Source organism: Mytilus trossulus, chromosome 8 (genome assembly GCF_036588685.1).
Source record: "Mytilus trossulus isolate FHL-02 chromosome 8, PNRI_Mtr1.1.1.hap1, whole genome shotgun sequence".
Lineage (NCBI taxonomy): Eukaryota > Metazoa > Mollusca > Bivalvia > Mytilida > Mytilidae > Mytilus > Mytilus trossulus.
This window is the reverse complement of record NC_086380.1, coordinates 5,675,711-5,703,522: the sequence shown is the minus strand read 5'-3', so window position 1 is coordinate 5,703,522 and position 27,812 is coordinate 5,675,711. Positions and strand designations below refer to the sequence as shown.

Genomic DNA, 27,812 nt, shown 5'->3' with positions numbered 1-27,812 from the left:
TTCTAATTTAGAAGTATTATTGTATGCATAATTTAATACTTCCTGATCACAAAAGTTCAAGAACAGGTCAATAAAGTTTATGTCCTGAAGATAATATAAGCCTAATGGCTACAAAATACCTAGAATAGACCATCTTCACTTAATGTAGTCCACATTATATAATTTACGATGACAAGTTCCCAAATAACAAGTACATATATATCAGACCTGTCTACCATTGAGGAAATCAATGAGAAATAAGTTTCCTATAAGACATTTTTTTAAAGTGTTGTAAACATTCCCTTCACTTTATAGTAGAAATAAGTAGTGACTGCCAAATTTTTAAAGGGTGACCAAAACAACTATTTTCAACTTTCAAGCTAGATTAAACAGACATCACTTCAGTTAAATGGAAATTGAATTTCATTGAGATAAATTTACTTTAAAGAGTGGTTTTGGCTGCTTGACTGGTATTCAACATCTTGTTAGTACCCTTGCCACAAACCTCCCCTCTTAAAAACATTTTGTTTCCTTGCTTCTTTATGCATCTTTTCCTCTTATAGGAAAACATCTAAGCATGCTAAGAGGGCTTTATCAAAATGTGTAACAAATAAATGGTATTTACTGATATTAGGATGTCCATCACACATCTTGAGGATATTAATTTCCCTGATGGTTTCTCGTTTGGTCTGATCGGCATGGAAATCTTCCGCCTTTTCACCGCTGATGTCGATGATTTTGACGGCATATTCCTGCCCTGTATCTTTACTAACACACCGTCTAACAATACTACTGATACCTCTGTAAAATATATTAGTCTGGAGTCATATCAACTGTTCCATCATACAAGATACATAGTTCTAACATGTCTAAAATATTGTTTTTTGTTTCTAGTGTTACAGTAAAGCAATTAACTGTTTCAGTTTTATGTAACTGAATAAATGAATGGCATATACATTTTTGTGAAAATCATACCAACCATTTTACAAGGATAGGAAAAGTAATCTCTCTTGCCAGTTGCTTGAATATTTTATGCATGCATGGCATAAGAAAATAACATGACTGCATGCACAGTTGTTCTTATATATCATAAGTTATTTTAAGGGTTAATACTGGTTCTCTGTAACCATTTCAACTCTTACATAGGGAGTGACTGGCACGCATGGTCATGGATTTTCTTCAAACTTCACACATTTACTAGTTTTGATGAAACAAACAAACGGTTTTACCTTTTCTCAATATCTATGAATTTAAGCGCAAAAGGGCTATTTTCAACATAATTTCTCATGATAAATGATTAAGAGAAAGAATGTTTTTTTATGATTTTATTAAATATATATGCATTTTATTAATGTAATCAAATAACTGATATTTTCATATTCATTTTCAATCATATTCACATACACCCCCCTTTTTATGTGGTTTGCATAAGGTAAAAAATACCCTTTTGAGGTCATTTTTAAATGCTCACAAAAAAAAATTGGGGACACCTGAGTTAGAGTCAACCATCAATTCATAAAAACCATAGTCTTATCTGATCAATGATGTGAAAAAGTCATGGGGAAGTATATCTCATTTTTTTGTTACCATGGATACAAAATGCCTAGTTTTCATTTTTTTAAGATTTTTTTTTTTTTTTTAATTTTTGAAAAAAAAATGTTTTAAAACCTATTTCTGCAAGAAAGAAAAAATAAATAAATATCAAATTTGTAGAAATTATTGTAATCATCTAAATTTTAAACATATTCATAAATAATGGTATTATAGTTTTAACTGTGTTGCTATTGCAACAATTTGATAATGATACACAAGTTTCAAACAATTTTGAAAAAAGTTTCAGTTTCTTAAATTTGCACAAAAGTAGGAAAACTAAAACTCTTATTTAGTTTCACTGTATACACACATGTGTGTATATAAATGAGTATGCAAGAATATAAAGGTGTAACCACTTGGAGGAAACAAACACAATTTCTCTAATCTGGTTAAAAGTGCTGATTGTGAACAAATTTCAGTATGTTTTCATCATCATGAAAAGTGTACAAGTAAAACAATTATTCTTTCTTAAAAAAAATTTAATACAATCATTCACAAAATTATATATATATTCAATTGTGCAATATTTGCCATTGAATTCGTTGCCAGGGAACAATTTTTATCCAACTAAGAAGGTGTGGACTGCCATTTGGGCATCCCCATCAGACTGCACCATTTGTTAACTTAAACAACTAGAATTTATGTACAAAAGCACATTATGAATAAATAAACTTCGTCTAAATTTGGCAAAATTTGGAAACTATCGTAAATTACATAATTTATCAGCTTAGCATGATATCCAAAATTCAATATACTCAGTTAATATACATTTGACTAAACTTCTTAAATGAAATTTTATCAGGTGTCACCATCACTAATGGACAAATTAAAACATTTTCTATAAGTTAAATGTATAGATAGAGCACGTATAGGAAAAATAATATTACATAATATAAAGTCACACCATACTAAATATGTAAAGATAGCATTAAAGATTGCATATCAAGACGACAAGTAATCATTTAAATTATAGATAAATTTATCTTTAAAACGTAATTTACATAACTTCTAGAAAGCTTGTGCAAACAAATGGCAGAACAGTTAAGGATATGCAAATACTGCATATATAACAACCCATACGAGTGGGCTTATGTAAGGAATGTCTTGCATGTCTGATGAGTTTCAATTATATATAGGTATGAGATCACCAAAGTGACAAATGTACCTCCCTTAAGGTTTGATAGAGCTAACATCAAACTTACTATTGTCAATAAAGATTTTATCTTTGCATTTTAGAATTTTAATGTAATGAAAAGGTCACATAACCTTGAAAGATATCTATATCAATATCAAACTAAAGTCACTTTTTTTTCAAATTATTCAGTTCTTTCCTATAGAAAGCGACAGAGGAGTAAGTAAAAAGTATTGTAATGTACTGAAAGGGTCATACATTATATAACCTTGAAAAATATTTATATCAAAATTGTCATTTTTTAAATCTACATTCATTACTTTCAACAATTAGAGGAGTAGACCTATATAAAAGTACAATCCTAGGATGTTTACATGGAAATAAGATATACATTTACATATCCTGTACAATTTTATTGTCAAGAAATTCACTCAAATCTGCAGTGTTATCAATTATATTTTCACATTGATATAAAAGACACATACACCTTTTAAATTATTGCTATTTGTCCGCCCTTTACTCAGGACATCACAAAGGTTCACGGAAAATTTTGACGTCATAATACAAAATATCTGACACATCAATGGAAAAGTGATAGCTGTACTATGACATCAATAGTTCAAGCAACACAGATTTCCAAATAGCGATAAGGTGCATAAAAGTATCAATAAAGAACATGACAAGATTCTGACTGAATTTCTTGCTTAGTCCTTCCTAATTTCTATAAGAGATTTATTGTAACTGTTTAAGGCAAGTAAATGTCCCTATATACTTCCTCTACTGAACACTTATGACATTATATGTCTGGTATCAAATACATCATTTCCCCTGTAGGGTCACATACAGATCTTAAAATACCTTTGTAATAAAAAAGTTTTCCTAAGGCAATATTCTCTCATCACAAACAGGTGAACAATTTTTCCTTCATTCAGTTTTATTTTGTTTTACCGGGAAAGTTATAACTTGTCATGCTTGTGGAAAATTTGGAATAATATAAATTTAATATTTTGAACATTTATCTTTTTCTGATCTTATATTCAACTGTTAAGTGAGATTTTAATTCATTCCGTTAATTATCACTTTTACAATGTAAAAATTATTTACTAAATTGTACCACAGATTGACCTTCTAATTTGTTTGTTTATTTACAACACAGATATGTTAACATGTTACAGTGACGTCAAGATGTAATGGTTTAAAAATCATTTATTTAATGTATAATATTATACAAAGAATTATTCCATAATCAATAAGACTCAACGGTGTAAATAATAACAACAACAACAGTGGCAACTAATCCTACAGAATCTGTGGAGGTGTGCTGAAATTGACCAATCAGAATGAAGGAAAGTTCCACATGTTGGTATGTAAACATGAAGAACTGGATTGACCCATAAACTACTGGTAACCTTTCTGTACTAAACAAAGTTGTGTTGTGTTGTTTTGTAAATTGTTATGTTATTTGCTCTATGACCACTATTTTCTTCTTCAACGAATTACTTATTTGAACAAAAAATATAGACTGACTGTTTATTATAAGTGGATTAGAACTCATTCAATTATTTATCAAAATATATAATTTTATTTCATCAGTATATAAATAAAATAAATCTAGCCTAATTTAGCTGTAATTTTAATCACAAGCATAACTCTGGTGAAAGTTTCCTCTATATAATGTTTTTTTATATTGAAATTGAGAACTCCAATTGAGAATTCTACATTTATGTTTCATGTTCTATCTTCAAAAGTCTATCACATGTACCACTGAATAATTTTTTTTTTTTTGTAGATTTTGTTTGACAAGGTTTACCCACATTTTGAAGTGTTCAACCAAATTAAAATTATCTGAAGGCGTATAAATGTATCATGTATATTTATGAAATTATAAGTTCAAGTACACACGAAAAATACATTTTTCACTCAATCCCTAAAAATCACCAAAATAAATACCTGTAACTCAACAATATATACCTAAGTGATTTCCTATTGTATCATGTGGAGCACACAACATAAGAACCAATAACTGTACATTATGACCCAACAACATCAGTCTAAAACATGACCTTTTAAGACAATGGTGACAAAAATTTCATACAAACATATCCACCCCAAAATATTTCCAAAGTGAGACTGACTCTTCACAAATCTAATAAATGGAAAATTCCTGGAAACAAAAAATGATTAAAAAAACTTTACTTACACGCCACATATTTCTTCAAGCCTAAACTGACTGGTCCCTTGAGAAGTTGTAAATTCCTTAGAATATTGGTCATACACTTTATCCTTGGTCTCTAATAATTGTCTTAATTCCTTTGGCACACTAATGTGGCCATTAGAGAGTTTGTGTGTTTTTAGGGAATCCGTTGCTTTCACACTCTGTTTACCCATTGAATGTAAGATAACTAACTGCCCACTACAGATAAAGATTGATCCTACCTATGTGCTACCACATGGCTTAGTCAATAATCATCCATTACAATGTTTACATGTCACGGTCTGTTGGGTTTGATACACTTCAATGAATGTCCTCACCTCAACAGTAAAGGTCAAATTAATGTCAGTATAGGTCAAATCAGTATCTCTATTCAAAGTCACAAAAGTAAACCATTACAAATTGGTCCTTTTACTACAAAGATGAATTTGATGAAAAATTGATCAATAAATAAATATCACTTTTTTTCCAACTTTTGTTCTGCTACACAGTTAAATACAATTAAATAATCAAATTTTTACTTTCTGTTTTGATTTTTGTTATTTCAAGGAGTCAATTATATCCAAGTGACTAAGATCCTTTAGTTAGAAATAAAACTAAACTGAAAGTAGCCTGGGAAGTCTTACAAGTAGACACCTTGTATCATTGATTAAGTATTATATAATGAATCAGTTACTAACTTAGTCCAATGATTATGTAACGACTGCACAACTTTAAACTACCAACAGGCATAAAACCACATGGTTACACTGATGTATATCTAAACTAGGTCAAATCAGGTCACTATGTCACAATCCTCACATGTACTCCCATGTGTTCCTATATATACAGGATGAAATATCTTACTTCATGTTATCAAAATGTTTGAGTACAATGTAGATACAAGATATAAATATAATATCTAATTTCCGTATCCGACTGTATATTTTTTTGTTGTTAACAACAACTTTACTTATAAAAAGTTTCCAAGTAAATACACATGCACTGTTGTCAGTCTATATTTAGAACAACAAGTCAATGCTCTAGGTTACACCCACACACACAACTGCAGGATTACATCATAGTGCAGTTGTAGGTACAAATTTGAGGTCATTCTTCAAAAAACTGACAATCTCTCTGTATTGGAAAATTTTACATACTTAAAATATAGAAGAATTCCTTAGGGACATCTGTACTGACATGTTTTGTAAAATAGTAATATTTTGACTAGAGGTCAGACCAGGCTTGACCAGACTGGTCTGAACTGGACTCTATGACTCAAATAAAAAGCTTACCAGTTTAGACTGGACCTAAAACTTGCTTAAAAAGCTTTTACTTTTTAAATATATCATCTTTATTTGTGACTGTGCCATTATTTATTGGAGTACATGTGTATTTAGGTCGAGCACATAATGTTTAATATTTTTGTCCTAGACAGCTTTAAACAAATAATATTATTTGTTGTTTTTCCCCCTTTCATTTTCTCATATGATAAGTATAGACAATACCATCAACCATAATTGTTTCATTGATTGCAGTAACCCACTGACTTATTTACACTAAGTTTTGTCCTCAATTAAAGACAGGATAAATTAATAAAATTGACCAATAGCTGAGCTGATAACAACACTTGACCTCAAAAATGTTTGTTATTAACCAGTACAGAAAGGTCAAATTCCAAAGAAAAAAACAGGTTTATATATATATATTGGAATTTTTTAAAGAAAAAAATGTACACACACAATTTATACTGTGGAAAAGAGTCATGAAAACAATATTATATCTGGGAACACTATAAAATATGCTTGTTTCTGATTAAATTATGCTCTAGGTCAATTCTGTCAAATTATAAATTTATTGGTCCTGTAAAGATGTTCTTGACCACACCAAAAGTACATTTAGTTTTGATTTTGGACTCCTTAAGGGGATGCAATAAACTTTTTCAGTAAAATTTTCACACTGTCAACTTTGATGGGAAAATGGGGATTCCTAACCCAGGATACAAGGGGGATCGAGGTAGTTCCAACTATATGTCCCCATTCAAATGCCTTGGACGTCATACTGAACTTCAAAATATATAAATGAACTAAAATTCAAAATAATGTTTTTAAAATTTTAAATTCAAAATTATGTTTTTCATAATGGGTTATTTTTTTTTAATGTTTTTTGTTGATACTTAAGTCAATGACCTGTAATTTGCATATCTTATTGTGGGTGAATTTAACCCTGTGAACGAATTAAACATTCCTCAGAATGAGTTTACTATGTCAAATTTAAAAGGGTGCTTTATCTAGGGTCACCGATATTCCATATATATTCAGTTGTGATGATGTAGGTAAATTATGTTGCTGCATCTAAATTACAAAATATTTCATGGATTATTTGTTGATAAAATGATCTGATGAAATAAGATTTTTAACTTTCATTATCAAATAATAAAATAATAAAGTCCATTATCAGTGTGTAGAATAAAAAATTGACTGTATCATGAAAGAGAAAGTGAGTGCACAAAGTTTACTAATCAGTGGTCTCGTTAGCCAAAAATAGAAGGGTGCCCTGCCCTAGGTACCCTTAGTAAGCTGTCATAGTAATGATAAAGCTTCTTCAAGTATCTTGTAACTAAAAAGGATGTGAAAAGTATCTCACTCCGTGCATATCCAGAAATTTCCATAAGTTGGGACACACTGACTGCCTAATAGTGGGGCGTTTCTGTAATTCTCTAAATCATCAACCTTTTCCCCCCTTGCCACCCCCTAAATCTGCCTCTGACACTGTATGCATGCTCAAATGAAATTTGACACCAAATCTAGGAAGCTCTTATGAAGTTCAAGGAATTCAAGCTTAACATTTCTATAGACTTAAATTAAAAGACCCACCCTTCCACTCCTAAGTTCAGTTCTGGAATAAAGATTTTATGACTTGGCAACATGGTGCAGCTATAAAAACATTAGACTTCAATCATATTACTGGCAAAGAACTTCAATGTCAGTACAACCTCATATAAATATGTTTTATAGATCAGAATGTTCTAATTTAGACTTCAATCAATACAAACTTCTTAGGACAGTTAGGTTAACAACCTCTGTTTAAAACCTTGTTGGAATGTTATCAACTTTTACACTAGTTTAAAATGTGGAACAATGTAATGTTAAGATTTTACTGATTGCTTTCAACTGCTTAGTGCTGTAACCTTTAGAAATTTTTAAAACTCCACAAGAAAAAAAATCAACATTTATGATATCAAGTAACCTGAGTATTGATATACATGTATACCAAGTCTTCACATTTATTGAGTGCAGGGATTGAATCATGAAGCCTTTATTTTTCATTGTTCGAATAATCTTTTTGTTATTTCTACCTCTGAAATGTTTTTTCTTTAAAAATGTATACATAATTGTACTATCAGGTATGTGTACAATAATGTAAACATACAAATGAACAAAAGTTTTCCCAATAAAATATGACTTAAAATAAACCACTTCTAAATGCAACATTCACATGTCCCTTAACTGCTCAAGGTCATAATCAAATGTATATGAAATTTGATACTAGGCATATCTTTTAAGTCCTTATAAATGACCTAAAGACAAGAATTTTTTTTTTAAGAATGAGTGGTCTTGGAAAAAAAATTCTCCTACCAAACAACTTTCATGTTCATAGGGTTTCAATACCACTGCAACACAATGATATCATGACTTATTAAGGTACAAAATATCTGTGTCAAAGATATTGACATCAACGTATGATAACTATATTAACAGGATAGATAACAATCTTACAACCCTGATATACATTGATATAGTATGATAAAACTGACACTGTAATCAATTTTTACATCTGCCACATATATAGTAAAGTTAGTTTTCATCATAATTTTTTTTATTCGTTTTCCAGAATTTAAGATTTTTCCAGATTCCAATAGTCCCTTGTTTTTTTTAAATGAATTTGTTTGTCTGCAGATTTTTTTAAAAAGTTTTTTCCATAACATATTTCCTTTGTTGTAAGAGGGTGACAGACAGACAGACACTCATCAAAAACTTTAGAAATAGCACAGCTACTTTGGGAGAGGATAAAAACAAACAGACAGACATACACTCACCAAAGACAGACAGACAGACACTCACCAAAGACAGACAGACAGACAGACAGACACTTAAGAAATTGCACAGCTACTTTGGGAGAGAATAAAAACAGACAGACAGTCAGACACTCACCAAAAGGCTTATACTGCAATATAAACATATACCTTCATAGCCAAAACAGAAAAATTAGTTGTTATAACATATTTCCATAACATATTTCCTTTGTTGTAAGAGGGTGACAGACAGACAGACACTCATCAAAAACTTTTAAAAATTGCAGAGCTACTTTGGGAGAGGATAAAAACAAACAGACAGACAGACACTCATCAAAAACAGACAGACAAACAGACTGACAGAGACAGACAGACAGACAGACAGACAGACAGACAGAACAGACAAGACAGACAGAACATAACAGACAGACAGAACATAACAGACAAGACAGACAGAACATGACAGACAAGACAGACAGACAGACAGACAGACAGACAGACAGACAGACAGACAGACAGAACATAACAGACAAGACAGACAGAACATAACAGACAAGACAGACAGAACAAAACAGACAGACAGAACATAACAGACAAGACAGACAGAACATAACAGACAAGACAGACAGAACAGAAAGACAATACAGACAGAACAGACAGACAAGACAGACAGAACAGACAAGACAGACAGACAGAACAGACAGACAAGACAGACAGAACAGACAAGACAGACAGAACAGAGAGTCAAGACAGACAGACAGACAGACAGACAGACAGACAGACATTGCACAGCTACACAGGAAGAGGATAACATGTACTGACTGGGGAATGCAGTTTGTTTAAACAGGACACATTCTTGGCATTATAAAGGTGTTAAAAGATAAGTTATCACTGGGTAAGTAATACAGTTGTATATTATCATACTCTAGGTGTATTTAGCAAACAAGTATGAACTCCTACCCATACAACTGATATTACAACTGGAATGTGATAACAAATAGTTATCAATTACCTAAACATGTACTTTAAGCATGTCTTTTGAACAAACATCCATGTATGTGTCCTTTAAGTTTGACTTTTGAACAAAAATGCGCACATTCTAAAAGCATGACTTTAAACAAACGTGTGCACATTCTTAAAGCATGTCTTTTGAGTAAAATAACACATTTCTAAAGCAAAGTTTAAGCAACTAAATGCCAGAATAAAGTTGCCTTGTAACCTGAGTCTTGTATAATACCTGGCAAGACTCTCACCTTTCTTGCTATCTTTTTCAAGAATCTCTAGCAAAATTTTGAATATGTCAAATAATTTTTCTTCTTCTGATCAACAGAATTAGATAATTAATGCCAAAACTTATGCAGGTATTTACCAATTTTCTCACAATTGGTTAGTTCAATTTGGATTTTAACCTAGAGCCATCACACCTAATAAACATCCTTAGTTATTGATATCAATAAAGCACATGTGACTGAATTTAGACTGCCAACAAGAGTTTCATACATGTATTAGCATTTATGGTTCAGCACTTCAATTTTTGGTAAACAGCTTTTGATTACAGTAAATTTAAATAGAATTACAGCGACCAGTGGCAGGAAAATCTGTGAGCACCTGCATAGCTTTGATGAGTGCAATTTTCTGCAGTACAGTCAACAGCTAGAACATTGCAATTTTGTATGTTACAAATTGTAAGATTTTTACTGGAAGTGGTTAAGGGCATACGATACAGTTTAGATCCTGTATTTACAAATTCGTGAAAAGGAGTAGGTCCGGTAAGGACCGATTTTGGCCTCAAATTTCAGTTTCATCTGACGAAAGATTTTGACCACTTTTTACACACTTAAGTGTCTATTTCATATGATTCAATTAATTTAAGTGAAAGATTTTAACTTATTCAGTCATTAAAAACGATCCGATTCAAGCTAAAATATGAAAAATCTACCAAACATGCGAAAAAATGTCACTTTTCAGATGGTTTTTGTCAAAAACGAAAGTGGCCGCATCAGTGTTCATCCTCAATCTTTATATATGTTATGTATTATCATAAAATACAACTTCCATTTCAATATTTTGGATGAACACGGATGCGGCCACTTTCGTTTTACACGGAAACCGTCTAAAATTTAAGTAAAAGGCTGGAATTGTTAAGATTTCAGTAATTTAGCATGACTTAATGGTGCTAGTACCCAATATATGTGCATTGTATTGACAAAAACAACCCATTTTTATGTAGCAGAACCATACTACTATCCAATAAATAACTAAAAGTTTACATTATAACAATTTTGTAAAATTGCTATATTTTGGGGCCAAAAAAGGGTCTTAATGAACCTACTCCTTTGCATATAGGCTATTTTTTACCTGATTAAATCAAATCTGTAATAAAAAATATACCTTCATGTGCTACTTTTTAAGTAAAATGAGGTCGAAATTTTGTACAAATGTATATTTGTTCAAAATTCAGATTTGTGGCCGTAATTTCTTTTTTCGAAAGAAAGACACATCTTTTTTGTCATAAAAGATAAACACAAATTGTTTTTTGTTAAATAATCGGTAATTTCTGTTTTTTATAAGTATCCTAAAAAATTATGCATTTACTAAATCAGAAATAACTCATATTTGACATATTTATCAAATCTATACTATTAAACGAAAAGACCTCATTTTAGGTGTCGCTTCTCTTCCTTCCACAATAAATCAATCATCATGCTTCTGTGTCCTATAGGTAACATGCATAGTCGCATTTGCCATCCATTCTTATGATTATTCAGATTGAGTTTTTTTGGGAGAAAAACGACAAAAAAGGAGTCTGGAAATGATTCCGTCATCAGACTGACTTTTAGTCTTAGATAAGACTTCCTGTTTGAAACATGCACAAATACAACCAATCGTATGATAGATAACAAAAAAGAAAAATAGATGTGCCAATCAGAGGGTTCTCCATATCATGGTGTTTAGATCGCAAGAACCACAACTATTATAACTCCTTAGAGAGGACAATTATTTTTCGCGTTTATCTACATGTAAACTACGATTATACTTCTTCAATATATAGAAATTCTCTGTATTCTGTCAACTGTTTTTTTTTTTAATGTTTACTATTCAAGGGGTTATACCAGTTGCATTTATATCAAAATAAGTAAAACATGTGACACAAGTACAACCAACCGTAGAGTGTTCTCAATATCATGGTGTTTAGCTCGCAAAAATCACAACTATTCTATCCCTTAGAGAGGACAAATATTTTTCGCGTTTATCTACATGTAAACTACGATTATACTACTTTAATATATCTAGAGACTCTCGGTATTCTGTCAGGGCTTTTCGTTAAATATAATTTATTGGTCATACCAGTTGCATTTGTATTAAAATAAGTAAAACATGTGACACAAGTACAACCAACCTTAGAATGTTCTCCATATCATGGTGTTTAGATTGCAAAAATCACAACTATTATATCCCTTAGAGAGGACAAATATCTTTCGCGTTTATCTACATGTAAACTACGATTATACTACTTTAATATGTATTGAGACTCGCTGTATTATGTCAGTGCATTTCTATATATTTATTGCATGTTAAAAGGGAAAATAGTGACTTGGCAAAAATGAAAGTAAGGTAGAGATTAGAGGGAGGCAGGACCTTTTTTCGGGGCGTCGGGATCGGGAGTTAATAAGCTCGGGATTTGGGGATTGATCCTTATTGGATATAGGAATATATTTTTCGAATTCGGGATATGAATTTCTTTAAATTCTGCATCTCGGGATTTCATGGTTTTAAGCCCGGGATTTCAGGATCAGGACCCCTCTGATCGACAACCCCTCAAATTGGCCTTAGTCGGTATTGTAGTACGTCATTTATACATGATTCAAATCCTACCATTGGCATATTAATAAGGCTCTCAGAAAAAGCACTGGATTGTCATAGAAGCATATTTTTAGACTAATATTTGTCTATATATAAGCAGTTACATTTATTTCATATTTGAAACGGTGCAAAATTTTAATTTGATTTGACTTTTACCAAAAGAAGCATTGTAGCAAAGGAGAAGAATAATTGTTGTGGTAGGCCAGAAACACGAATATAATTGAATTTAACAGAAAGGACACAAATATTGGACCTTGGAAAAAGGGAGATACCTTTTATGTAATTCTCAATACATACTATCTTTTACAAAAAATAATCATACAACAGTTCACAAGCTGTACATGCCCGCGATTTCGCGGGTGTGTTCTAGTGTTCATGAATTGAGGAAATACGTAATTTTTTGCTGCATGTTTATCAAAATTAAAAAAAATCCTCTATTTACAGTTTTATAAAATTTGGGTCACATAATCCCCCTGCAAAATGAAACAAATTGCTGTTTTGAAAAATAGTGGTCCATGAACTCGTTTTCAAATTAAATCAGTTTGAATGATAAAAATCAGTCAAAAAAGGCATCTTTTTCCCGATATGTCACAGTTTGACGTCGCGAAAATAACATTTTATGTTAGCAACGTCATTACCTCCCCTGTAACTGTATCGTATGCCCTTAAGAACTTAATTCACACTTATCCAGAAATATTGGCCACAGGTTTACAACATGATGATGATATTTTTTTCTTAGTTTTTTTCTCTGGTCTATTGAATTGAACATTCTATGCAACTATTAACCTACTGAATTTCACTTAAAATTACAACTTACTTTCCTAAGGCTTCTTTTGGTTCATATTTGGCGTAGAATTCTTTGGCCTCGTCTCGATCAGGGAGAGCTGAATCCAGCAAATCATCCCTGGCCATAATCTACGAGATTCGTTGATTGTTCCTCCTCCAATCTACATAATACAGCCTGCCAACAATAACAACTTCTAGAGTGAATCAGTCCTTTACATTGTCATTACTAACCTAAAATAAATAATGAATCAAATAATGTATTTAATTGTTAGAAACTATTCATATCTAGAAGATGTTGCCCTGATGTCTTTACTCAATATCATTATTATCCATGATCTAGTTATGATAATTGTAAGTTTACTTTCATCATCTGTAATTCTGCTGACTGGTTGATTATCTTTTATAATCAGCATGATCAACAGGTGATGAGCTTGATCTCAGTTCTTTATTTGTCAAAATTCAATTACAATGTATGATGTCAAATTTTCTAGCTCCTCTAATCTTGAAAATTTTGTAACGGCAAGAAAAAAGGCAACAATATTTTTCTGACTTAAAATGTATATATATTTACGCAGGGAAACAACATATTTTCTTGTATGCTTATGGCATATGGAGTACATGTATAAGTACTTATATTAAAGATATGTTAGAACTGCTGAAATCTCAAAAATATTCTTTCTTATAGTCTTTTCGGATAAACAAATCATTTTTCAAAATTACATATATAATCTTGATGATACTGTATTATTATGTATAATTGGTAGCTGCATATTCTGGATCAGTTTATCCTTGGTGCAAACATCATCCATTTATTTAAATCTTGCAATGCTACAAGTAATTCATTATAAACAGACATTTCCTTCTGGCAGATTTGTTTACAGAATTGAATTTACAGAATTAAGATTGATCAGAATAACAATTTAAGCTTTGCATTCACAGACAAAATCAACAGCATGCGTTTAACTTGTATCAATAAACTCAAAACATCTTAGATCACATCTACGTTAGATAAAATGCCAAAAGTTGTTTTTTCTGAAAGAATTATCAGTTCCAACCCTTCATTTTTGAGTTAATAGTACACCACAATAAAATGTACATGTAACTCAATCATTTAGATGAAAAAGAGGGTATAAAACTTACTTATCTATATATAACAAATGGAGTTCAACAAAAAATGACCACTTACTTTTTCAACAAAAGTATCAGTATACATGTATCAGTTAACAGTTGCAAATTTTGAAATTAACATATAAAAATTCACATAATGAGTGAATTGTATTTCGTTAGAGTCTTCTAGTTCACACAGATCTTTTTATTTCTCATAAGTAGATATTGTCAATGTGATCATATTCTATGTATCTTATATACAATAAGAGAAAGAATGCATTAGAAGTCATATGAATAACATTATAATTTCAAATGTCATGCTTGGTAGTAATAAAGAAATTCTTCATTGATTTTTAGGTAAAAAAAAGAATTGTTCTCATATGATATATGCAAATGCATATTGAATTTCACATGTGAAACTTTAGAATCTTGAATAAAATAAAGATTTTAATTCCTAATGGGGATACAATGATTGATAATTTAATCAATTAAGACTTTACAGGCTTAAAACTTTTATTTTATTCAAATTTTAATTGCTTTCTAAAAATCTTTTAGACAAGACACATTTGTATGGAGAATCTGGCTCTGCATATATATATTTGAGAAAACAAATCTTTGAAAGCACAAAATTTCAAAACAGTAAACTAAACTCATCGAAATCCTTTTTAAAATTAAACTGCACTATTAAAATTTCAATTTACATTCAAAACTGTTTTCATATTTTAAATAATTTTAAATTGAATACTTGAATTCATTTAAACATGTCAAACTTACTACCATATATCATGACTTAATATTACTTTTATTACTTTTATTTGCTGAACATCAAATGTTTTATACTTGCTATAAACCTTTGAAAAAAAAATAACATAAGTTCAAAATCCACTTAAAATTCTCATAATACAGTACTGTATCGATCTCTATATATTTGTATCTTATAAATGTAATAATTCCAGGATAATATATTAATAACTTTATCAAACATGTGAAGAATTTATGATCGATTTTGTCACAAATTCTTTACTTCCCACATACATATATAGAACTTAAATAGATTTAAAATTAATTCTACATGACTATTCAAGTGATATGCATATATATAGGGGGCACTGACTGCTAAAGAGGGGGGACCATTCCAGCATGCTTGATTCCCTAAAAAATCAAAAGTTTTTTTTCCACAAAAAAGGGGTTCCAGGCCCCCTGGGCCACACTTAATCCGCCATCTGCATAATAAGGGAAAAGTATGTGCATCCTGGAAATACAGATTGGTAATTTTCTTATTCATTCCTTCCCACAATATCAATTTAGTCTGTACTTTCATGAGATCAATAATAGATGAAGTAGTTTTAGTTATTTATAGAACATGCAACTAGTTCATCTTGTGTCATGGAACTTAATGCACTGAGTGCTTTTGCACTTATTACATTAATCATTACCCTTTGCCAACAATTTTTCCAAATTAGTAAGTAGCTTGAAACTTTTGATTTTACATTTGGATAACGGGCCCAGAAACATTATCCTAAGGTAGCATTTATAAACATGTGGTATAGGAATCATGACATAAAAAGCTGCACAAATGTTTTAGTATATCAAAATCTTTGGGAAAATTTTAAGTACTGCACTAAATATATATATATGCTAAATTTGTTTACAGTCCAAGATTCTTGAGTGAAATTTTTTTTTCTAATATTCCATACAAAGTATTAATTGCTCCTTAAAATACATCTATCATCTACTCTAAATCAGGAAATTCAAACATAACCTGAAAACTTAATGCACTTATAAATACTAAAATAATGAAAATAGCAACCAATAAAAATATCAATATTTACAATTAACAAAATATTTTTTCTTAAAACACAAAATAGAAAACAGTATTCTGACACAAACCATTTAGTTAATAGCATTCAGTGTAAACTGTTCTTGATTTCACCCAGATAATTCCTTGGATCCAGTTCCGTGGAATGTTATTTATTGTATTTTCCGATTATGTCATGCAAACATTGGCATCGATTCCAGACACAGTCACTGATAAATTACATATGTCTATAAAAAGGTATTTCCCAGATGAGATTAACTTTTCAGTTATATGGTTTGGAAACCTTTTAGGCCACACTTAAAAATATTTTGGTTTGCCCAAACCCTACCCAAAGGTTGAGACAGTGGGTAGGTAGGTAGGCATTTTCTTTTTTTTTTTCAAAAAAAGAAATTGAAGTATCAGATGTTAGTAAGTCTTCATGACAATTTGATTAAAAAAAAACTTCTTCAAATCAGGACAATAAAAGAATTTGAGTAGGCAGCTTTTTTCTGGGTAGGTAGCGTTTGGGCAAACAAACCTATTTTTTTATTTTGGCCTTATGTGAAATCAATCTCAATCTTTTCACATGAAAATTCCTAATATAACCATGTTAATTTCTTCACATTTCATACATGTCTCATAAAATACCTATTAGTGCGATTATTCTGGTATAAATTACAGACTAGGGAATTATCTGAATTTTGTATATCAACAACAATGAGTTATATCCATGCTGAATACAGAGTAGCCTTTTAACATGTTTATAAGATTCAAATATATATATATATGTATAAAATCAATGCAGTTTTGAAAATTACTCAGACCTACGTATCTGTATGTTTTTTTAAAGAAAGCATATTTATTTATCAGAGACTGGATTAGATAGATATATAAGCAGTTTTATATATTTTGATCCAAAATTTTGATTGATTGATTGATAAATAGTTGATTGATATTCTACAATGTTACTGGCATGAACTTCTGTACAAAATAAATTTTGAAATTGAACCATGTATACATGTACAAATAATACAAAAACAAAGTTAAATTGAAAACAACGTTCAAACCTATGATTGCCATGGATAAAAACCACAATTTTGATTTGTGTGCACACAAAATGAATTTCTTGGTAGAGGTGTTTTAAATTCCAGAACAAACAAACAAACAAACAAACAAACAATACATGTATTTATATGTATACTTCATAAATAAAGTTATTTGGGATAAAAAAAAAACTGATAAAAATATTTCTAAATGGAACATCAAGTTTAAAATAATGAGTAACATACCTTTTGGAATATATATAACCCTTAATAATATCAGTGAATATTCAGATTGCCTCATTATAAAAATAGTAATTTTAAAAATCACCTAATTTACTTCCTGTTCTAATGCATGTTCTAGAAACAAGCAAAATTTAAATAAATATATATATCATAATATGCAAAACGGAAGGAAATTAAATATACAGCTACAAATTTCAAAATTATAAGGTATTGCAAAGGATGAAAGGAATGGAAGTCAAACAGCAGAAATTCATATACTAGCTTAAATACAAGTTCAATGTTTTCAAAAATTAACTTTAATATACTTTATAATGATGCAATTTATGTTCCCTATTGGAATTTTTGAAACAAAGATTATAATTTACTGTTATTTTACATTGACTAACATGTGATTCTAAATTGTTTTGCCTTCTTCCAGTTAAGGGATGACACAATAACACTGGAGTAGAACAATATCACAAAGTTACAATGACTGACTGAACCAAAAATTCATTCCCAAACAATCCAATGGCAGTCCTTTTCAAAATTTCCAAATACTGATAACCCTCATCCTTCAGAGGAGGTAGGGGAAAGTAATGAGGTCTGGTCCCCCCTTTTTGAAAAAATAATAATTTAAGGAATCACAATATTAGGCCCACTCTTTTCATACAGTAAAGTATTATGACAGTCAGTAGCCCAGCCCATTATGAATATTTCTGGATCTACAACTGTCAATATCCAATCATTCGCTAAAATTCTAATGAAAACAATGGGACTACAAATGTAATTTTATACATATAGAATAACTAATATTTACATACCTTTAGATTTAAATTACATGGAGTGTGAAACAATTCCCTCCCTAGACTAGTCTTGTAAAAGCCTACATACCTTAGAATCAGCCACATAGAAGTAGGATCAATATGTCTGATATAATCTAGGTAATTACATGTACATGTATATTAATAATATCAATTAGGATATTATAAGATGATGGTGCTGACATGGAAGCTTAGTTAATTGATTTCTTATATATTTGACATGTTAATGCCACTTTCAACACCATTAGCATTGGTGGATCCAGGGGGCGGAGGATTTGGGTGTTGGAACTCCCCCTTTCTTTTGGCCGGTCAATGCAATTGAATGGGGTCATATAGTTGGAACCCCCCATTGTCCTGGGTTGGAAACCCCCCCTTTTACAATGGCTGGATCTGCCCCTGATAAGCATGGCAGTTACTTTTTATTGGTGAAGTAAGCTAGTGATCAGCCTCAATATGGGAGAAACAAAATTTCTTTTTTTTCCCCCTTTCCCTAGTAGCCAAAATAAATTTGTCTAGTCACATGCTTAGCCTACTAAGGGCTATTGGTTTTTGGCTTAGACTGCTGAGTCATAACTCGAATAATTCAAGCCCTTTCCGTGTCCGATTTTCTCCCACACGTTAATGTAGCCATCGTAGATCAGCGGAATATAACGACTGAATTATTCGTGTTAGCTGAGTCATGGAAAAAACAACATTCTATTAAATTTAATATAATTGATATACATATAAATATGCCATTCCATTCAACATGCTCAGTGATTCACTTTAAAAATCTAATTACCATATAGCATAATTATATCCTGTTATGTTCCTAGGAAGAAGACACTTAGTATAAAGTTCTAGTCTGTAAATATAATGCATTATGTAATACTCAAGGTCAAATCTAGAAAATATGTAATGATCCCTGATTACATAATGACCAGCACAATGACTGAGTTATGATCGATTTTGATATAGGATCTTTTGTAACAATTGTATTGTATTCAATCCATTGTTGCTTAAGATATTGCTTTTGCAATTGAATATTTGAGTTATTGCTTTTGTAATTGCTTTCGCAATTGAACATTGTAATCATTACTTTAGCACCTATATCTTTTGCTTTTGTAGATAGGGGATAGGACCTTTATCTGGAATTCAGGCTTGGGAGTTTTTATATATATAATTAAGCTCCAGGATCCAGGAATTCTTTTTTCGAATTTTGGGATTTTAATTTATTTAAATTCGGGACCTCTGGATTTCATGTTTTTAAGCCCGTTGAGGATTTCAGGATCAGGACCCCTCTAACTCATTATACAAAGTTTCATGAAATTCTATTGCGGTTTCAGAGGAGTAAATGAGATGACTTCTTATTGCAGTAGTATATTTAGGCCAAAGTTCTAGGTTCAAAGGGGCATTACTCCTGGAAAAAATCAATTTACTGTCAATATATAAATGCACATCTAGATAGTATGACCTTATTGTCAACATAGTTTAGTGGCATAATAAATCTATGATTGATTGAAGGTTGGTGATCAACACCACTATCATAACTATTGACAATACAATGGTGATAAGTTTGTATTAGTAGAGAATGCCAGATTGTCAAGAGAGATTACCTCGACCTTCAGCAGGAAAACTGACAATTAAAATTGAAGTCATACACACCTACTTCAGGTGGGTAACTACATTTTTACTCACAAACACTGGGTTGACAGGCTAGTAAAACAGAAGCTGAATTACTTCAAGCACCCAAACACTTTGGCCTAATATAAAACTATGCATGTGTCACCTTTGTAGTTAAAATGCTGATCATGACTTAAGGCAGAAATAAAATATGTTTTATGTTACACCTGACTAATAAAGTCATGACAGTCATAAACTTTATATACTCCTACAAGTATAATTTGTTATTGTTACTTCAGATCAAAGATTTCAGAATAATATAAAACTGTACATTTATATAGTCACATCAAGTTAAACATAACTAAAAATTTAATGTTTTCTTCCTACATGTACATTTCTTGGGGCAATTTAGGGGAAGCATTTCCTGATTTAAGGAGGCTCGCGGGTATAAGATTTTCCGCAAAAAAATAAACTTTAATTTTTCATTACAAATTTTATTTATCACCTTTAGTAGTTGTTACTTAATCATATGATCCACAAATCATTCCAAAAAATCAATTCATGTTGGCCCAAGGTGACTTTTAAAATGTTGACATCATAGAAAAAGTTCCAAATTATCTCCCTTTGGTGCAAAAATGCCATTTTTTGCCATTAAAATTGAAATATCTTTTTTAACTCATCGGTGACCTGTATTTTTTTTTTTTTTTTCGAATAAGCTGTACATAAACTAAATAATTGTCAAATTTAAGCGATTTCTGTAATTTAGTTCTTTTTTTATTTCGATATTACCGATATTTCTCCTATTAGTTCAACATCAAAAAAGGACATTAACAAAAATGTATGCTTCTTTGAAAGGCAGATTGTGAGCGTAAATGAACGGTGACCCCATTTTTTTATTTCATTTTTCTATTAAGTATAAGATAAAGTTCGTTTATAGAAAAATATAGAGAAATCCTATATTAAATAAAAAAATTGATTTAGACCCGCGAGCCCCCTTAAGCTAACAGAAGGGATAAATTATGACAAAATTAATGCAAAATTTTGAAAACATAATTGTTTATACTCTACAGACTACAACAAAATAATACAAACTTGTTCTAGATACCCCCACCCCACTTTAACTACAGGCACTCGTCTCAGAAAAAAATTCCTCTTCTGAGACAAGTGCCTGTGACTTTATAATGATTCAATGTTTAATGTTCTCAAAATAGCCATGGTACTATGATATGATGCTTTCTGAACAGTTTTTCTAATACAGTCAAATCTCTACTTCAGGAACATTGAAAACTGACTGAATGAGTCATTCCGAAGGTTTCCCACACATATCCTGTAAAAAGAATTTCAGTCCAGTTAAGAACAAGAGGCTGTCACAACGACAGCAAACCGGATTTATTAGCATTTATTTGTGTCCTGGCAATATCACAAGAACCATTACTGATGATTGGTGAAAGTGAAAATCGTCAATATCAAATTTTGACCTCTATTTTGTCATCAGTATCAACTTATTAAAATTTGAAAAGCTTAGATTTTTCAATCTTTCAAGAACAATAACTCCTGAACAGTAAAAGTCAAAATCGTCATTATTGAACTTGACCTCCATTTAGTCATCAGTAACAACATATTAAAATTTGGGAAGCTTTGGTAGAACAGTTCATGCGTAAATGCACGGACACGACTGGAAACGCCATTTTACGATCTTTCAAGAACCATAACTACTGAACAGTAAAAGTCAAAATCATCATTATTGAACTTGACCTCTATTTTGTCATCAGTAACAACATATTAGACTTTGAAAAGCTTTGTTTGAATGGTTCATGAGAAAATGCACGGACACGAATGGAAACACCATTTTTCAATCTTTCAAGAACCATAACTCCTGAACAGTAAAAGTCAAAATCGTCATTATAAAACTTGACCTCCATTTTGTCACCAGTAACAACATATCAAAATTTGGGAAGCTTTGGTAGAACAGTTCATGCGTAAATGCACGGACACGACTGGAAACGCCATTTTTCAATCTTTCAAGAACCATAACTCCTGAACGGTAAAAGTCAGAATCGTCATTATTGAACTTGACCATCATTTTGTCACCAGTAACAACATATTAAAATTTAGGAAGCTTTGGTAGAGCAGTTCATACGTAAATGCACGGACACGACTGGAAATGCCATTTTTCAATCTTTCAAGAACCATAACTCCTGAACAGTAAAAGTCAAAATCGCCATTATTGAACTTGACCTTCATTTAGTTGTCAGTAACAACATATTAAAATTTTAAAAGCTTTGGTTGAATGGTTCATGAGTTAATGCACGGACAACATTTGACGTCCGCCCGCCCGCCTGACTGACCGCCGAGCATCTCCAATTTAATAACCAACATTTTTGTCACAAAAATCCGGTTAAAAATTGTTTACTGGACCAAATGTTCAGATGATTTATAAAGGTCTAATGTCTAACAAGACTATTGAGCTAGGGTTCAAATGCATATTAGGTGTTATTACAGAGAGACAAGAAAAGGATGACCAGAAAAGACAGGTTTTAACTGAACAGAGGTGACCATGAAAGCAGTGAGACAGTAAAACATTGACTCAAACAACCGAATGACATCCAGAGGTCAACATGCAATCTTTGACAATGGGTGCAATCAACAGTTTTTTACGTGACGTCATTCTGTAACAGGGCATGTAATAGTGGACCCATCATGCAGAAGTCAGATATTCATAGTTATATAGATATCTATACATCAATGGAAAGATAATTCTATGAACTGTCTGAATAAATAAAAAAAAATCCAACATCTCTTGTTTAAACATGCAAATTGGTACAAGTTATCAGCTGGAAATTAGGCATTTTCCCCCTAAAAAACCTTAAAAACAGACCACCTTTGGACACATGGATCAGTAACCTGTGCATATATTTGAGATTTCTTATAATATGCATTTCGAAGAGCTTGTCCGGCTGATTTAAGAAAATGTAGTTTCAGCCTACGTTCGCCTGCTCCGAAAGGAGCTATCTTACCTGACAAATCAAAGTGCTTTTTGCAACAGGTGAAAATCAGCTGTTTATGGAGTTGCCTCCCATATAGTAGGAAGTCACAAAAACATTTTTTTTTTTTTAAATCTTGAAAAAAGTGGCATTTTAATTGAACTTCAATATATGTTTTTCACATTGAACATAAAAAACAATCAACTTTTTCATTTAGTGGTATATAAATAGCAGGGAATTCCATCAGTATGTAAATCTCACTGGGGAAATACCCCTAGTTTTTAGTACGAAACTGTTTATAGCACCCAATAGACAGGTGCCTATAAAACAGTCAAGTTCTAAATATAAGTTGTGAATAAATCAAACAGAAACTAAAGAGAATTGTCATCATAAACCAAAACTTAAGGCCATAATAAATAATAGGTATGTTTGCCCAAACACTACCTACCAGAAAAAAGCTGCCTACTCAAATTCTTTTATTGTCCTGATTTCAAGAAGGTTTTTTTTTAATCAAATAGGCATGAAGACTAATATACATCTGATACTTCAATTTCTTTTTTTGAAATAAAAAAAATGAAAATGCCTACCTACCTACCCACTGTTTCAACCTTTGGGTAGGGTTTGGGCAAACCGAAATATCATGAATATTTTTAAGTGTGGCCTAACTATCAAACAAACACTTGTAAAAGAAACATTCTTTAGCCCAAATTGCAATCATCTTCGGTAAAAATGAGACAAGTAATCAGTTATGCACTAGTACTGTAGTAGGTCAACAACAAATTGATTTTTGTTTTATTGATACAATCATAGAAGAAATTGAAAAAGAAAAATAACATAAAAAAGATGTAAAGTACATTTTGTAACTATACAGGTCTGATTGATTGTTAAAGACATGATTTTTTCTGCATCACCCAGAGTTTTAAAAGAAAAATTGAGTTAATTTATGATATAATACCCAAAATAACATTTATAAAATAAATATCATTGTACATGTACATATGTACATTTAAACCAATAAATGTTCATGTAAAGAATTTTTTTTAAACTTTCCTCTCTAAAATGTCTATCAAGACTGGTTTATGTGTCAGACTTAACAATCCATCTATTATGTAGCGTTAATTAGAAACCATAAACTAATTACCAATATATCACAAGAGAAAATAGATATGCTCTGTCTTACTGTCATATAAAACACATGTCTTCATACATGACATACATTTGACATTTCAATGTTATTAATAAGAGAAGTCGATGTTGTCCTTAACACATTTACAGAATGTTTGGTATAAATGTACTAACTTACAGAGGAATACGATATGAATTAAATGTAGGGTATTTATATATTTATTTCAAGAAGACAGCAACCCAACAACAAATCAAAATGTTACTTGTTAGATTTTTTTTAACTGTAATTATGAATTATCATTGGTCATCTCAACACAATTGATTTTCTTGCTTGAGCCGGTTTGGCAAAAGTGAGAAAAGCAATTGAGCTGAGATGACAAACGATCATCTGTTTATCACTATTTAACATTATGATAAATAACGAGGAGTGGGCAGCAAAAAAAATAGGTTTTGATAAAGAGGGCCTACAACTTTTGAGCAAGATAGGGACAAAAATTTGCTCCGCAGCAAATCACATACAGAGTCAACACAACTGTTAACATGGTTAAATATTTAAACTGTTGTATACATCATTTTTGTACTGTCAAATCTTTTATTTTGGTTATAGAAATCTTGGGAGTCATGCATGTATCCACTTTTCAGAAAGACATCAACAACACCAGATGACTTGTACTCACTTTATGGACACTCACTAAAAACAGTAGAAAGTTGGAAATATCTTGAGCTTACCTAACCATCAACATAGTCCACACTTGACAAACCATATCAACCTGGCCATTGGGAAAGCCTCCCAGACACTCCATTCAGAAGAATCTGTAACTTAAGTTATAGCAACAAATACAACAGCATACTTGACATAAGTAAGACCAGTAGGCTGCTCTAGTATATATATGCTTCTCCAGTATTGGATCTGCACCAAACCACCAGCCGACATCCAGGAAGCACAAAGACATGGCTCCAGGATAATGTTACAAAGTAACTAAATGAACTTCAATGGCAATTATACAGCACAGATGTTGGTCATGTGTTGGTGACAAGGGTCTTGTGCTTTGTTAAATAAACCCAAACACCAGTTGTTTGCCATTGATCTAGTCAAAATAATTATGACGTCAGTGTTCTCCCCAGATATTTCATATAACACATGTAACATCTTGGTAAAAAAAAAAGGAAATTTGAAATACCATCGTGTTTCTAAAAATTATAGCATCACATCCATAACACAATTCCATGAGAAAATCAATTCAGATAGCATCACATTACCATGATGCTAAAATTAAAGGTCCTGTGGAGAACACTGGATGTCTGGCAAAATAGCCTTGCCAGATATCATAATTATTTGGACTACCATTGATCCAGCCAAGTACATCTAACATGTATTACAAATCATGTGACAGTACACAGTAGGACCAGAGACAACAACAAAATAGACAATCTAGAGTGAAGACTGAAGAGGGACATCTACTACCATTCATTCTTCCAAAAAAACTAGATGTTTCCACATCCTGATTCCTCCTCACTATCATCTGTTTTTAAAGGCATCATTTATCAGTATCAGAGTGACCTCAGTTTTGTGTTTATGTATGTAACAGATGAGCACATGTTTCTTTCAAAACTACAAATAATTCAGCATAAATATACTGCTAGAAAAATAAGCACACTGAAACCATGTGCTATTTGATCAGACAGCATGGCATGGATATGAATGTATACTTGACAAGACAGTTTGGACCATCAATGGCATCATGTTCCTCTTTTAGTAAGTTTTAGTTTCAATCCTCATCCACTCATCATTTTCATAAACCAAAACAACATATGCATTCATGTTAGGTGATGAAATTAAATCCTGAAGTAATTTTGAACTTATTATATGTGGATATTTTGATTAATTGTGTTAAAGAAAAACAAATGACTTACATATTGACATACAATCTATGCAGAAAAACGTCTGGAAAGTTGTCAAAATAAATTGTAAGGTAGACAACTCTAATGAAACAAGGGGGATAAATCTGTAAATACCTAAAGACAAAATTACCGTCTTTTATCTAGTGTACGTAATGACCTCCATACTAGTGACATCTTTTTAAATAAAGCTGACATGATCAGAACTTTTAACACAATCAAATATATATGGAAAGGGGGGGATGACCAACAATGTAGGAGCAAAATGCTAGGGTAAAGTTTTTTTCTGAATGTGGAAAAGGGGGGTTCACTGAGATTTTTTAAAATGAATTCCATCTTGGGGGAATCAAATATTGTTTACACATGGAAAAAAGTAGTTTACATTTTTCAAAGAAGTTTATTAATGTAGTTATTAAATAAAACAAATATAATTATGGACAAAATCAAGTATATCTTTTAGGGTGCGCTCGACTTTTGTGACCCAGCTTGAGGTTTTTTGGAATTTACAGGTTGCTTAGACAAAGCAAGAGAGTATATATGTTTCAAATTTTATAACAAAAATCTCAGTATTAAAGGCTGTTGATTTTCAATAAAAATCTTGGTTTATTTGCCACAAAGTCCTCCTTTTCTATTGCATGCAATGACACAGTGAATAATTATGCTTTACATCAAATTTCCCCTTGGTATATATACATGTTTGTCTTTTTAAAGTGAAGATACACTTACCGGGTGCACTTGAGTCAATTTCAACATAGTATTCATTGAATAATAATACATTGCTAAGTACTATTTTGTTGAGTGTATTTTCTGTGGTATATTATTTTATTTTATTATTTTTATAACACTGTTATATATCTTTTATTATGTGTGTATTGCATATGTTAATGTTTATAATAATATTGTCTGTATCATATGCCCTCCTGGGGCCCTATTTTGGAAAATAAAAATATTCTATTCTATTCTATTCTATTCTATACAAAATGACATATCTCTATTATTCGTTTTATACGTAGTTTTGATGCAATTAAAATTTGAAAATTTCGTACAAAAATGGCTACAGAAGGGGTCACACATAACACTTAAGGGTTTTACAAGATGGTTGGAGGAAGGCCCAGAGTGATATTTATATTACACATATTGCACAATTAAATGGACACCCTACTTTTGTTAAGGGTTTTGCTGTTGGTTGAGGAAGGCATAGAGTGATATTTATATTACACACTAGAACACACCCGTGATATAGCGGGTCCGTGATTGAATTTAAAAAGTATATAACTATGCGCAAGCCTTATTTTAGTATTAGTATTGTCATCTGATAAAGTCATGCCGATTATACGATACACAGTTTTCTCTGCTTTCTGTTTCAACCCGTCGAACTGGAACTGATCAATTATTGGTAATATTAATTATTTGGAAAACAGAAGGTCCTGTGATTATAACCCGTGTATATAGCCTATTAATCCTGAATACACTGTTTGGTGGTGCGCCTGTCGGATGCGGAACGTACATATAAAGGTAATAGGTTATTGCTCATCCGATAAGTGGAGTGCTCCGATTAAACGGAGGTGAATACCTGTACAGAACAGAATAG

General features: G+C 31.4%; 1 protein-coding gene across 3 annotated transcripts in view; it reads right to left on the bottom strand.

The window, feature by feature from the left end:
* LOC134728176 (phosphorylase b kinase gamma catalytic chain, skeletal muscle/heart isoform-like) overlaps positions 1–26,310 on the bottom strand; it is a 39,829-nt gene extending 13,519 nt beyond the window's left edge. Inside the window, exons 1-3 of one of the 3 annotated variants that reach the window (XM_063592664.1) lie at positions 26,237–26,310; positions 13,652–13,851; positions 605–780 (exon numbers count right to left, since the gene is read on the bottom strand). In XM_063592664.1, coding sequence (XP_063448734.1) covers positions 605–780; positions 13,652–13,746 — 271 coding nt within the window. In that variant the 5' untranslated portion in view covers positions 13,747–13,851; positions 26,237–26,310. Of the gene's footprint in view, positions 1–604; positions 781–4,904; positions 5,787–13,651; positions 13,852–17,814; positions 17,880–26,236 lie in introns of those variants that run through there. The other 2 variants (XM_063592665.1, XM_063592663.1) reach the window with 2 other exon arrangements.
* Between the last annotated feature and the right edge of the window lie 1,502 nt (positions 26,311–27,812).